The sequence below is a fragment of the Antennarius striatus genome, chromosome 14 (genome assembly GCF_040054535.1).
Source record: "Antennarius striatus isolate MH-2024 chromosome 14, ASM4005453v1, whole genome shotgun sequence".
NCBI lineage: Eukaryota > Metazoa > Chordata > Actinopteri > Lophiiformes > Antennariidae > Antennarius > Antennarius striatus.
Genome location: NC_090789.1, coordinates 16628465 through 16642525, shown reverse-complemented (window position 1 = coordinate 16642525; position 14061 = coordinate 16628465). Strand labels below are relative to the sequence as shown.

At 41.0% G+C, this 14061-nt stretch overlaps 1 protein-coding gene across 2 annotated transcripts in view; it reads right to left on the bottom strand.

The window, feature by feature from the left end:
- erf (Ets2 repressor factor) overlaps positions 1–14061 on the bottom strand; it is a 40177-nt gene that overhangs the window by 10528 nt on the left and 15588 nt on the right. For both annotated transcript variants that reach the window (XM_068333301.1, XM_068333302.1), the window contains exon 3: positions 1486–1720. In XM_068333301.1, coding sequence (XP_068189402.1) covers positions 1486–1720 — 235 coding nt within the window. The remainder of the gene's footprint in view (positions 1–1485; positions 1721–14061) is intronic.

The following is a 14061-nucleotide window of genomic DNA, read 5'->3' as shown; positions in this document are numbered from 1 at the left end:
AAATTTAATGTGGAATGAGGAATGAGCTGAAGACTCATTTCATTAACAGCATAAAAGCAAGATGAACAGAAACAGTATTACTTCAATATGTCCCAAACTTTTCCAGTTTAAAATTAAACTATGGTAATTACTTCATTCTATGCTCATATAATTCTGGTACTTCTGACATGAAATGGCTGAGAAAGATGAATTAATAGCATTAGATAATGTCTGATTATCCAAGACAAGCGTCTTGTTGCTTTCTCTGAAGCATTGCTTTCTCCATGTGTAATGACATATATCTGTATTTTCCCAAATCAAATAAATTGCATACAGCAAATACTGCTAAATAAATGTGTTACATCAGCATCACATACAAACAATTTTAAAAAGGTCAAGCATCTTTAAATAGTCATGAGGATACATTGGGACTAAAACATGTAAAGCAGTAAAGCGGACACAGATGGACTGGAGGAGGGCTGACATATAACAAGGTGCTTAGGGTGCGTGATGAGGCACTGGAACTAGTCATGGCCATGGCAGACTATAACCCACACCAACCTCCAACACAGGAGGCAGCACTGATGAGTAGCTGTGTGTGTGTGTGTGTGTGTGTGTGTGTGTGTGTGTGTGTGTGTGTGTGTGTGTGTGCGCGCGTGTGTGTGTGCGTGCGTGTAGATGATGATGAGAGAACAGACTGGCAGCTAAATAAAACTCATCCCACATGCACTCCAGTGAGGGTGGAGGTGTGTGTTTCTAATTCTCCTGTCACCATTGAGTGTGGCACGCCGCGCAGACATACATTCGCATAAACCAACAGTTTTTTGGTTTTTTTTGGGCTTACGCAGTTGATGCTGTTTTACCTTCACTTACATTTACACCACAGCCTGTAACCAAACTACGTGCTAGAAAGAGAAACAAACATCAACTTTAAGATGAAGTGTTTTAGCTGGAAAATTGGTGCCAGTGCTACTGGGGAAATGTGACAGACATGAGATGTACATTTACAAACACAGTCATTGAATTCTGTCAATGGATGGATGCACTACAACTCGCAACATTCAGGACTAACTCTAAGTTTCCTTTGGCAGGGGCATAAAGATGCACCTATGAAACGTTATTTGACCACTAATAGAAACTTGAACATGAGGTGAATGTAAGACAGTGTCTTCTCCAAATACGTGGGCTGTTAGTCATTCAGTTTAACAGAATCTGAAACAGTGATAAGACACATGAGGATAACATTTTTATCACTTTTCCCCCCTCGTCTTCATCAGCCTCTTTCTAAATGACGTTCTATTTTGCTTTAATAATGCAGACAGACTGAGTGATGGAACATTGCGAGGAAAAAAACTAATATACTGATGATTTACATGCATCTCAAACATTTATGCAGTCACAAGGAAAGACAAGATTAGTGTCAGTGATTCAGTGTCTGACCGCATCTGAAAGTGTGTGGGTGTCATCCTTCGCTCATTTATTTATGAGCACACATTTGATCCTCACCTTAGTGCTCGGCTGAGTTTGTCATAATTCATCTGTGGTTTACACTTTCTAGCCCCCCACAAGCGGGCCACCTCGTCTGGGTCCTTGATGACAAATTCCCCATAGTCTCCCTGCCAGGCAATGACATCGTGGTACTCTTCTTTCCTCAGCAGCTCCAGGATGAAGTGCCACAGCTGAATCTGTCTGGAACCTGGGCTCGACTCTGGCTTGTAGGCCCATTCCGGAAAAGCAAACCCTGAGGAAAGGAGCAGAGCAAAGAGGAAGACTAAGTTTCATGATCAAGAACAGCAGTGACTTCAAAGAACAGACTGACTCGGCAAGAAAAATCTGGGTTCGCTCTAGCTTGTTATAACCTGCCGATACGTTCGTGTGTTTCAGTTTGTTGGTACATGTGGAAAAAAAGGAGCGTTTGAGGCTAACTTTACAAGACTGCACCAGTTTCTGTATCAGAGTCACAACAGCTTGATGAACAATAATTTTAGATTATATATACTGTATCTATTTCTTAGTACAAACTAATTTTGCTTTATGAGTATTGTTTCTGCCTCCCTGGGGATAGCACCACTATAAAACGTGTCTGGAAACAGGTTTCTTTTTTTTTTAAATAGAGAGAAATACTAATACCAGTCAAAAAAACATGGAATTTTGGATTAAATATTATACACGTGCCAGTCTCGGTTTGGCACAAAGTGGGTCAAATGACTACAGTAAAGCTGGTGAGAAGCATTTCATCTAAATCTCTTCCCACAGATCGCAGTCATATCAACGCTTCACTGGTTATCTCCATCCAAGACAGAAAATCAGCACCGTTATAACAGATTAATAGGCCTTGAGATACGTGTAGACAAAATACAAGCAATGTTTTATAACTACTATCAGACACACACTGACAAGTATGTATTCACTAGTATTCAACAGTTAAAAGCATAGGCTGTTGGTAAAGCTAAGGGTGGCAGTAAAACCCTCAACACCACTTCAATATCGGCTGAAAGACTGAATAGTAATGGCAGTAGCACGCGCACGCCCCCCCCCCCCCCCCACACACACACACACACTCTTATTAGAACCAGATGTGTCCTGGAAATCAAGCCGGTAAACAGAGGGTGGGAAACGTATAGCTGCAATATAACAACGCTGAATTTTGTGAGTGTTTGTAGTTTACTCAATTGTAAAGAAACAAACTACCGGTACATTTAATGGTGTGCTTACAATCAGTTTCCCACACTCTCCAGTATCTATATGGCAGTGTGTTAACAGTGATAAGTAGAAGGCTGGCAGACTACAGCACCAGTGTGGCCTGTTGACCCAGTTTAAATGACAATACGTGACACAATTGCACTGATATATTAATAGTTGCCATATTATACTGTACTAGCGGGAACCCGTGGAAATTCCATGATAACCCAATAATATCAGACTTCATACCAAACATGAAAACAAATGTATTGGTATTATAAACCAAGCACACCCAAAGTAGTCAAAATCAACGTGGTGACGTAATGACTTTGTGTTGGCAAATCATGGATTGCGCTGCGCGGGCATTATGAAGCTGTAGATGAATGTTAGAAGGCTAACTGGAGAAAGAAAGCTAACTAATCGTGAGATTGAGAAAGGAGCTAACGCTGGATACTACATCGATTGTCCCATTTCAAATGGAAACTATAGCTGAACAGACTGTGCTAGCCAGCTAGTTTCACTCAGAATTTGTTGGCGTTTTCTGCATCGTTCCTGCTGTTTGGACTCTGCTCAAAAACATTAAAATTGTTGGAACAGTTATGACACTCTAAACTGTTTAGTTAGTGATGGGCAGATGAAGCACAATGAAGCATTGAAGCTTTCATCCCAATCGGTTCACTGCAGTTCGAAGCTTCATGAGGCTTCATTTGTTCTCATATAGCATCTACTGGATGCTAAAGCATCAGGTGGCATGAGTTTAAAGTGTGTTGCATTTTACAAAAGGCTTGTAAATAAAAATGTCAGCAAAATAAGGACATATGCAAAACATGTATATTTTATGATGGCAGTACAATGTGTGTGTGTGTGTAATGAATCAAAAATTTTGGTTAACTCCAAATGCTTGCACCATGTATACAGTACACACACACACACACACACACACACACACAAATGGAAAATGATCATTTACACGACGAAAATGATCAGGGGAGGTTGGTTGGGGTATGGACAATGATTGTGGCTTTGTTATGCTGAGGTGTAGCCAGTGATCATGCTTGGGTCATATCATTGGTTTTAATTTAAAAACAACATTTTTGTCCACTTTGGCAGGTCATAAGTAATTTCCTTTTTTTTTTTTTTGGCAATGAAATTTCCCCTGGTTTAGAAAACATTCGCCTTAAATTGCTGACAAAACTTGCGGCAAAAAATCGAACCATTCCGAGAATGGGAACGGGACGTGGGGAAATTCACGGTGTTCCTCCTGGAGGACAATCTCCATCACAGAGTTCTCCCACCAGCAGGCAGCGCAACCTAGTCTGACCTGGAACCGGAGTCGGCGAGGAACAGGAATGAATGAATGATTGAATGAATAAATATATAAACTTTATGACCCATAATGAAAGAAACAAACCAACAAATTTCCAACTGTCAAGCATGGTTATCGACCTGGCGCTGCTATACGTCAGAAATTAGCCGGTTTAAACTCCGTTCATTCTGTGTGTACATGTAGACAGGGGTCACACATACTAACATCACAGCGGTTTTCGATGCAGGGAGGTGCCCACCGGATAGAAAAAGTTTCGGTTACAGCGTCCACACAACAACACAGACTCGGCGTATTCAAAAAACTTCACTTTGGCCAGTGTTTTCGCCCTGGATATCTGTGTTGTCAGGTGTCCGAAAGGCGTAACCACAACAAAAAGCCTCGCTGTCTGATGCCTTACGCCATATTGTTCACGTGATTCCTTCTGGCAGATGCACCGTGATTGGTTGGGCGTGTGACAGCGAGAGACTTTTCAAGTGAGGTTATCCAAACATATAGGTGGGGAGATGGCGTCAGCGACTCACCATAATGAATCTGTCAGTCCACAAATCAGATACAGGAAACAGGGGTTGGTTAATTTGTTTAGTGCATTTTTTAGGAAACTGTATTAATTGGGATGAAACCAGTTACGAATAGGTATGTAACAGTAGTAGTGTGTGTGTAATTTCAGACACACACACACACACACACACTACAGATGAACACTGGTGTCAGCTTATTAATTAGGAGGTGACCACGATAAGATGGCACTTTTCTCTGCAAGAAGCAACACAACTGACAGGTCAGTAATGCTGAAGTCACTCACAGACACCGGATGAGTTACAGCAACAGCTGCTAACAGAGATGAACAGAACCAGTGGGGGGTCTTTCTTTAAAAGCAGCAGGAAACACATTCCCTGAATTATTATGAAACACTTTTATAAATTGCTGGCTCTGATATTTATCTGAATGCCAATCAAATCAAACTCTGACAATGCTTTTAATCACATCTGTCTTCAGATGCCTTTTCCGTCAGATTGCATTTTAACAGCGGGTATAAATTGAGTCCTGGCGAATCATGCAAAAACTAACCACTAGACATGGTGATGTCCACTATAAAGTGTGCAAAGTGAAGCTATGAATCTGTAAGTGTTATGTATCAAACTTTTAATACCATTAGGAAGAGGTTGTAGCAGTAGTCCTGTTACCAGTAGAAACAGTAATCTGGTAAGAGATTAAACAGATGACAGTTTGTATGTACACCTCAGAGCACTGCTCCCTCAGAAACAGAACCACAGTAAACTACTCAAAAATGTAACACAAAATGTTTATAACACACTGCTGCCATGTTCTAATAAAAAAACAAAAGGGATTCCAGAGAGGCTGATTGTAATTGATTTCTGTACTGCCTGAAAAATAGTCCATATTTTCATCAGAGGTGGAACCTCGCGAGCATGCTAACTCCTAGCACTGCTGGAGCACAGCGTTGGCGATGCTACTGCCAGCGGCCTGGAAATCAACATCTGGCTAAGCTATAACGAAAGACAGAAACGCACGTATGTGCATTTCCTGCACGCACGCACACGCAAGCGCACACGCACAGCTAGCATCTAAAAGTTACATTGAGTAACTTCATTCTTTTTTCCTTTTACTGTACAGCCCACAAACTTTACAAGAACGGCAGTGATAAACTCTTGCATCCCTTCTCTTATCACCTGCTTTTCACTTTCCACAGTTGCCCAATATGAGTGAAAATGTATTTATGTTTGTTTCCACAACATATTTGAACCTAAACGAGTTAAGTGATCACCATGAAGTGTCTACGTCTCTTTATATTTGTTGTGTTTGTTATTTACTGTAACAGACTTAGCAGACTAAACCTTGATGTTTGGAAAAGTGAAAAATGTGGAATGCAAACATGATGACTCGTAGTTTCATACTTTAGAGCCTCTCACTGAACTAAAGTGATCTTAAACAAGTCATATTAAAGAGCAGGAAAAAACAAGCGGAGGAGCAGACTGGTTCCTGGTGACTAATGAATCACATGGTGCTATCTTTTCTCCTGTGACACGCAGAGAAAGACAGAAGATGGACGAGCTGCCTTTAATAGTTGATAATAGTCATTTGAAAGCAGATTACTAATTGGGTACAAGCATATGATTCATACACCCAACAATAAGGGTCTTGGCAGCAGAGACAGATTGGCTGCTGTGACATCGACACAACTCACTGCTGTATAAAGGGGTCCAAAAACACAGAAATGCAGCAGGGCTGGATTAAATCATAGTGGGCAAGCTAATATCTGTCTCCCACACTCAGCACAGGTTAGTGGGGAGAGGTAAGTGGGTTCATGCGTGGGTGCACAGAGCACACAGACAAAGAACACAGGAATAGCAACCATGTCCAGCACTTATATGTGTGTAGTGCAGATGTCCCAGCTGACTCACTGCTCGTTCGTTCGTCATTCAACTGTCACAGATTCTGCCTTTATTCCCCTCAAAACCACTGCCATTGCTTTCTTTTCTTTTTCTCATTTTGTACCTTCCACACTTAGCCTCTCCTGAGACACACTGTCTCCTAGCAACAAAAGCTTTTAACTCTAAAAATAAAGGGCCAAGTCACGACTGAAAAGACAAAATATGATTAATCACAGAAACGCGCCAAAAAAGTTGAGTTTGAGCTCGGCTCCGGAGAGCCACAGTGTGAGGGTACGTGATTCTACCCATTCAACCCCTATGCACCTCTCTCACAATGTTGGGTGTGCAGTCGCACTGTGTTTACAACAGAAGTCACTCGTTGCTAAGTATTGAAGGCACTGAAGGAGAAGGTACTCACGACCACCTGGACCAGACTGAGCCAAAAATTGTCATCACAGTTTTTTTAATTGTGCCATTAAAAAGGGCATGTTTTGTATGAAGCTTTGTGTGTATACAAAAACTATGTCTGGATAAATCAGTGAAATTTGGCAAAAAAGGAAGCAAAAACAAAACCACTTTTACTGGCTTGCGAGCTTTACTCCAGACAGGAGAATTACTGGACTGTCAAGCAGAGGTGAACCATAACATTTCAAGCCTCAACGGATTCTATAAATAGCAAAGTACTGGTCAGATAAACTCATTAACTATTTACCTACAGTTCAAAATCACCTGTGCTCTCTTTTCCAAGAAAAAAGGATCTGTGACAACACCGCCAATGGGTGAGGGTTAGCATGCAGGTTTGCATCTTAGGGAGTCTGACGTCAGCAGAGTTGGAATAGCGCTCCTAACAGCTAATAGGCGTCACAACGGTATTGTCCAGATCGCCTGCAGACACTGAGACTAAACAGAAACTGCATCCTCTCTGTCTACAGCATTCTCCAACAAGTTTATCTAACATGCTGTTCCATTTATCCATCTATTCCTCCATTTACTTTTCCCTCCCTTCCTACAATTCTTTGGTGGCTCTATATTTAGCCACTGGAAAGGTCAATGTGTGACTGTCTGTACCGTAATGATTCAGGGGCGCAAAGATCAAGGCACAGAGGTAACAGGCCAGTTTAAATGGTCAGGGGCCAGCCGATAAGTAAAATCTGCACTGATTTGTCAGCAATGTGAACAGGACAACACAAAAATCCTGGGGGCGGGGGGGTACAGAACATGAAAACAGGCATCTCCACTGGTCACAAATGTTTCTTTCACATACAGAAAGTAAATTTCTTACCCAAAAGAGGAAAATCAGTCTGAAGCTGTTCACTTGAAATTGAAATGCTAAACTTCATTACAAAGTTCAACTAGGGATCATGTACCCTGATTGGCTGACTTTCCCTTTTTATCTCTCTGCATAAACTGTCTGCAACACTAGGAACACCCAAGGTTATCCACCACTGTTTTATTGAGGAGTCATGAGCCTCAAACCACTGTTTAAAACAATCTGCTCCTCATTGAGCTGATCTTATAATTATCATGAAAGAATGGAGCTGAGATTCAAGGAGCCAGTGGCTTAAATCCAGGGAGGAGTCAGAGAAACAGATGGGATGAGGAGGAAATCAGGTGGAAACAGTGAAGTGGAGGGGTAAGGAAAGTGGAAGAGAAGGGCAGAAGGGTAAAAAGAAGCACAATCCAGCAGAGATCAAAGCGAAAGGAGGATGGCCATCTGCAGGTGCGTGACGTGAACTCTCACCTCAGTTCTCACATGATCTCTCAAGTACATAAGGCTTATAGACAGAAGCACAATGAAAGTGAAAGGACAGACGAGGTCGGAGAGATGAAAATATTAATAAGGGTCTCACAAAAAAATTCTGAGATTGTGAAACTTGAGCTTCAAACTGAACTTTCCAAGGAAAGATGATATTGTGCAACTCTTCTAGAAGACAAAAAAGTAGGGAAGTGAAGTCTAATATGCAGTTTCCAAAGAAGGAACTGCCCAAATACCACATATAGACCTTACAAAAATATGTTGAGATTAAATGAAAATATTGTTTTTAGTTGGTAATACACACATATGCTTTCTATGGAAGTCAAGAGAGTAAAGTCTTATCAGATGAAGTCTCCTAATACACATGCTCATCAAGCTCTGGGCCAAGATGTCAGCTGTTACCTTGAGTCATCAGTAGCAAACAAAAGTGGATGTCAATGACATGGCGTGGCTTTGATCAGCCCACTTATTCTCCTGGAGAGATTTTGAGGTTGTGTTCCATTTTTAAAATAACTGAAGTTGTGAAAAGTGTTTCTTCCAAGTAACTCGAGCTGTGAACATCACTTCTTCCAAATAATTCGAGTCGTGAAACGTGGTTCTTCCAAAATACCTTGAGCTGTGAACAGTGCTTCCCAGAACAATCCAAACTAAACATAGTTTCCTCTTTGTGGTAGGCCACATCAGAGCAAGAAAGATTCATTCTGTGTATAAGTCTTAGTTGAGGCACGGTAGAACACAGGGGTCATACCGTTTTCCACAGCAGCCACAGCGTGGATTGTGAAGCAAAGTTTAGTTTATAAAGCATCTCATCTCCAACTGAGACAAATATTCCATTCTAATGTGTGACACAATGTACGTCCGAACCTTGCCAGACAGCAACGTGTCACGTCCCAAAGAACTCAGCAGCACCAAGGAGGCAGCCAAGGTTGTGATTACGCCTGGCCTTGGATGGGTGTGTGTCTGTGTGCACAGTCTCCACGCAGTGGTTAAAAGTCCGATATGAGCGGAAGCCCTTGTTGGCATTTCTGTCTTTGTTCGTGAAAGCTACTAGTGCATTATATGAGCAGCAGAACCTCATTTTAGCCTGCAAAATAAGTCAACTAAGGCAGTGGTCCCCAACCCCCGGGCCGTGGACCAGTACCGGTCCATGGGTCATTTGGTACCGGGCCACTCAGAAAGAAGAACTTATTTACATTACTTCCGTTTTATTTATTTCGGAGTCTGAAAGACGTTAAATTTGAAAAGTGACGTCTGTGTGGAATGACGCACTGACAAATTCATGTGTCTGTCCCACTTGACGGGTCTCGGTCACGTGACAGGTTATCAACACACACACAATGAAGCGCCCATAAATGTAATTATATTAATGTAATTATTTCTTATAATTATTTTGTTTACAGAGAAGAAATAGAGATGTTGATTATCAATTTATGAAAAAAGGTTTGTTTATTGTCTGTTGATGTCTACATTTTACATAAAACCACTGCGGACGATTTATTATTAGATTACAGCTGTCCTGGCGTCATTAACGATTATCGAGCAAATGAAGACCGGTCCGTGGCGCAAAAAAGGTTGGGGACCGCTGATGTAGAGTAATAGCAACTGTAGTATATAAAAATTCCTTCATTCAGTCATCTTCTGCCGCTTCATCCGCCGTATGTCTTGTATTTACGAATGTATGAGGATCAGGGCCTGACATTCTTTTTTTGTATGTTTTATTTCAGTTTCACAGATTTCTCAGTAAAATGACCTGTCTATCACTTTTGATGTTGTTAAGTTTTCGCGAGTGCCATAATCGCATGATAATCTGGTCATAAAAATATTTGTGCAATACCTCCAGTAGTTCCAGACATGATTTAATTATCCACTAAACCTTGGGAATTCTGAATAAATACGATTGGTTATCTGAAAATGATCTTACCAACAAATCTCTTTCGAAATAATCCGGGGTTAAGTGCTCATGGCAGATTCTTGGATATTTGGTCATTTTGACCCTGTTTATCCTTGCTTTCCATTGTTCTCCAATCTTTTCAGAAGGTATTTTGAAGAAAGATAGGTTCCTATCTTTGTGTTGAACTCCATTCACCTCATAGGTAACCATGACGTTATCGAATTTATCACCTCAGTCATCGTATTGCGTTGTAATGACTGCCCTAACTGATGAAGCGGAAGCTGCTGCAGGGCTGATTTTAAGGTTTCCTGACCACAGGGGTGATGCCAGACTTAAGGAAATGTTTTTTCTTCATGATAAACAAAATATATATCACTTTAAAATGAGTTTACTGTCCCTTTAATCATTAAATGCTGTTACTACAGGATAATTTATGGGTAGTAGAAATGCTAATAAAAAAGGAGTATTTAAATATTTTACAGACCAAGAGTTACAGGAATTTACACTGTATCACAAGCAACAGCACACATCATTGCGCAAAATGTGAATGTTTTAATGTGAACAAAATGTTATGTCTGAAAGGTGTATGTAACATTTCTTCCAGAACACGACCCTAAGCAAGGCCACAACTGGACCCCACTTTCCAAAGCAGCACTCTTCCATGGCCAAAGCAGGACCCTCACATATAACATACTACACATCTCATGAAGAACAACATTTTTGTCTTTTTCATTTCAAGTGAGCCAAATCAATTATATTAAAAGTAAACTAATGAAAATTGTTAATGTAGTTTGATTTTTTTTAATAAGCCATGTAACTTGCTATGATCCAAGGTTTTGAACAAGTGTGATATTGGTGTGTGGGCGCGCCCATCTGATGTTGCTCACAGTGAAAAATTAGAAGGAACATTGCTTGGTGTCCTGGGTAAACAGCAGCAAGATATATAATACGGACAGTTTTCTGTCTTGGGTGCCGGATTCCAGAAAACCTCCAAGATGGAGAAAATTCTCAAACACTTGAACCACACTGGATTTACACCAGGATCTAGCCACTCTTTAATATCCAGTGTGAGTATTGTAGATCTTACTGACTCCATCTGCAGTGGAGTCTCGTCAACTGTTTGAACCCAATTTCAATAAAGGTATGTGAAGTTTTCCACCTCTCCTAGAATCCCAGTTTTCAGTACAGTGAATATCTGTTAATATAAAAATACTCACGTGCTGCTCGACTTTAATTCCAACAACCTTGTAAAGAGATGTAGAATTCCCCTGCTGCAGTGTGTGTGGTTATTTTCTCCTTGTGTGTTTTAAATGTTTTAGGCTGGCCTGCAGGTGTGGTTAACCATGATACAGCAGTTATATGCTGTTTTTTGTTCTGCAGTTAAAAAGAAATCCATACAGCCAACAGCCCTAGATTACACAGCCTAATCAAATATCTGAATGACATGTGCTCACTTTCCCATATGATTTAATTGACGTAACTTTAAAAGTAATTAAAACACAAAGTGATGGTAAAGAACAAAAAGAAAAAGCAGACCATCTTCGGGGGAAAGATTTGTATTGTTCTGTCAATGGAGAAAACAAAGTCACATGAGTGATAATCGCAGAGTTAAAACTTTTATTTCTTGATCTGCGTCTTTGGAGCCATGCTATTTCCAGGGAAGTCCACATATATACATGTATGCATTCTCTGAAACTAGTTGGAGCATGCTTCCACTCCAGAAAATGACAACCCTGTAAAACATTCAACAGTAATGAGCTCTTGGCAACATGACTGCCCAACAGCAGATTTTAAGTTGGCTTCCTACTACCAAGGCAGAATTACTTTCTAAGGAACCAAGTATGTTTGTATCTACAAGTTTGAGTGACAAAAACAGACATATGGATGGAAATATAGAGCTGATGAGAAACCTATTGTCTGAACTGATTCACCAAATTGATTACACACACACACACACACACACACACACACACACACACACACACCAACAACAACAGTTTTAGATGTTTATAGTACACTATGTTTGGAGGAAATAAGGCAAACCAACACCATGCAAGTCACCAGTGGTCATTAAACTGATGTCAGTGGCTTTTTCCACAGACCTATTTACAGCAAGCCCAAATTACAAAAAAAGCAAGTGTGGCTGACATGTCCTGAAGTCAGGAATCCACTGCAAATGATACAGAACCTTTATCCTGACCATCAATGGCTAAAAATCTGTATAAACACAACTGTCAGCTGTCAGAACTGAGAGACCCATATGGACCTGGCCTGCTGTGCAGAGCACTGGTGGAGGAGAAGAAGCTTCAGAGTAGAAGGGGAGAAGATAAATATCTGTGTTTAAATCTGGCTGCTGTGTTGTGGTTTGGTCACCAGACTACTTTCATTTTCCTCCAACACACACACACACACACACACACACACACACACACACACACACACGCGCACACACGATTTCACGATTTCAGATGTTGGATTGAGCAATGCTTGGTGTATGTACACACACAACCACATACATACACACATGCATGTGTCACCACGGCGCAGAATAAGCCTGTAGGTCCAAATCTGAGGAGCTGGACGAGTGACTCATTTTCATAAGCCCTGCCAATCAAATTTCATTCTGTCCTCCTTTCTTGCCATCCTCCTCCTTTCCTTCCATCCCAATGCTGTTTTCATTTCAGCATCTTTCCAGAGACAACAAGGCTCCATTGTTGATTACAAATAAAGGACAACCACTACGACAATGGCAGGCGTTCAATTCAGGGATGTGACTATGACATGAAAAAGCATGAGAGAAGAGACTCAAAAACACTTTTTTCCATTTCAAATACCCTTGAATTGTACTTAAAATCATAAAGCTTAAGTCTTAGCCTGCAGAGTAACCACATAGCAACTTTATAATCACAGTGTGTCAACAGTATCAGAAAGGAATGTGCACTGATTAACCCTCTTGGCTGGAAGAAGTCAAGTTACTATTTCATGCTGTATAGTCCACAACAAATAATGTGCTTTCATGGGTTTTACAATCCGAACATGTACCTCAATCCTTTAACCTGTGATTTTATTGAGAGATGAACTCTTAACCAGGGAAACACAAAACAATATGCTCTTTCCAACTACCGTATTTTCCGCACTATAAGGCGCACCTAAAAGGCTAAAATTTTCTCATAAACCCGTAGTGCGCCTTATTGTGTCTTATATATGGATTGATATTCATATTAATATTGGTTAAAAACATGATCGCTGAAAAAAAGTTGTCAGTCTGGCCGCCAGTCATGCCGCACTCCGTCACCAGAGGAGCCCCCTCACAAGGCACTCGGCCTACGCCCCCTAACAACGGTAGTCAAGGGGCGTCACCAAAGCTCTGATTGAGCTGCTCTCAGACGGTAGAGCAGATTGTAGGAGCACCGGTGATTACGTAGCAAAACATAAGGAACTTTCAACAATTCTATTAATAAAGTTTGACTGACTGATCTCAGTATTTCCTAACTATTTGGCGTCGGAAATAACCCACTTTAAACTTAATTTAAAGTGGGTCGGCGCTGTTGACCTACAGGGCGCCGGTGGAAATTGGATTACTGTTGGTCGAAGAAGGAGAGGAGGAAAGTGCGTTCGCTCGAAGAAAGAGAAGAGGAACACCAAGAGTATAGGACTAAGAGTAGGGACGTTGAATGTTGGAACTATGACAGGAAAAGGTAGAGAGTTGGTTGATATGATGCAGAGAAGGAAGGTAGACATATTGTGTGTACAGGAGACCAGGTGGAAAGGTAGCAAGGCTAGAAGTTTAGGAGCAGGGTTCAAGTTGTTCTATCATGGTATAGATGGGAAGAGAAATGGAGTAGGAGTTATCTTGAAGGAGGAGTTTGTTAGGAATGTCCTGGAGGTAAAAAGAGTGTCGGATAGAGTGATGAGTCTGAAGCTAGAAATAGAAGGTGTGATGTTCAATGTTCAATGAGCGGGTATGCTCCACAGGTAGGATGTGAGCGGGAGGAGAAGGAGAAATTCTGGTCGGACTTTGATGAAGTGATGC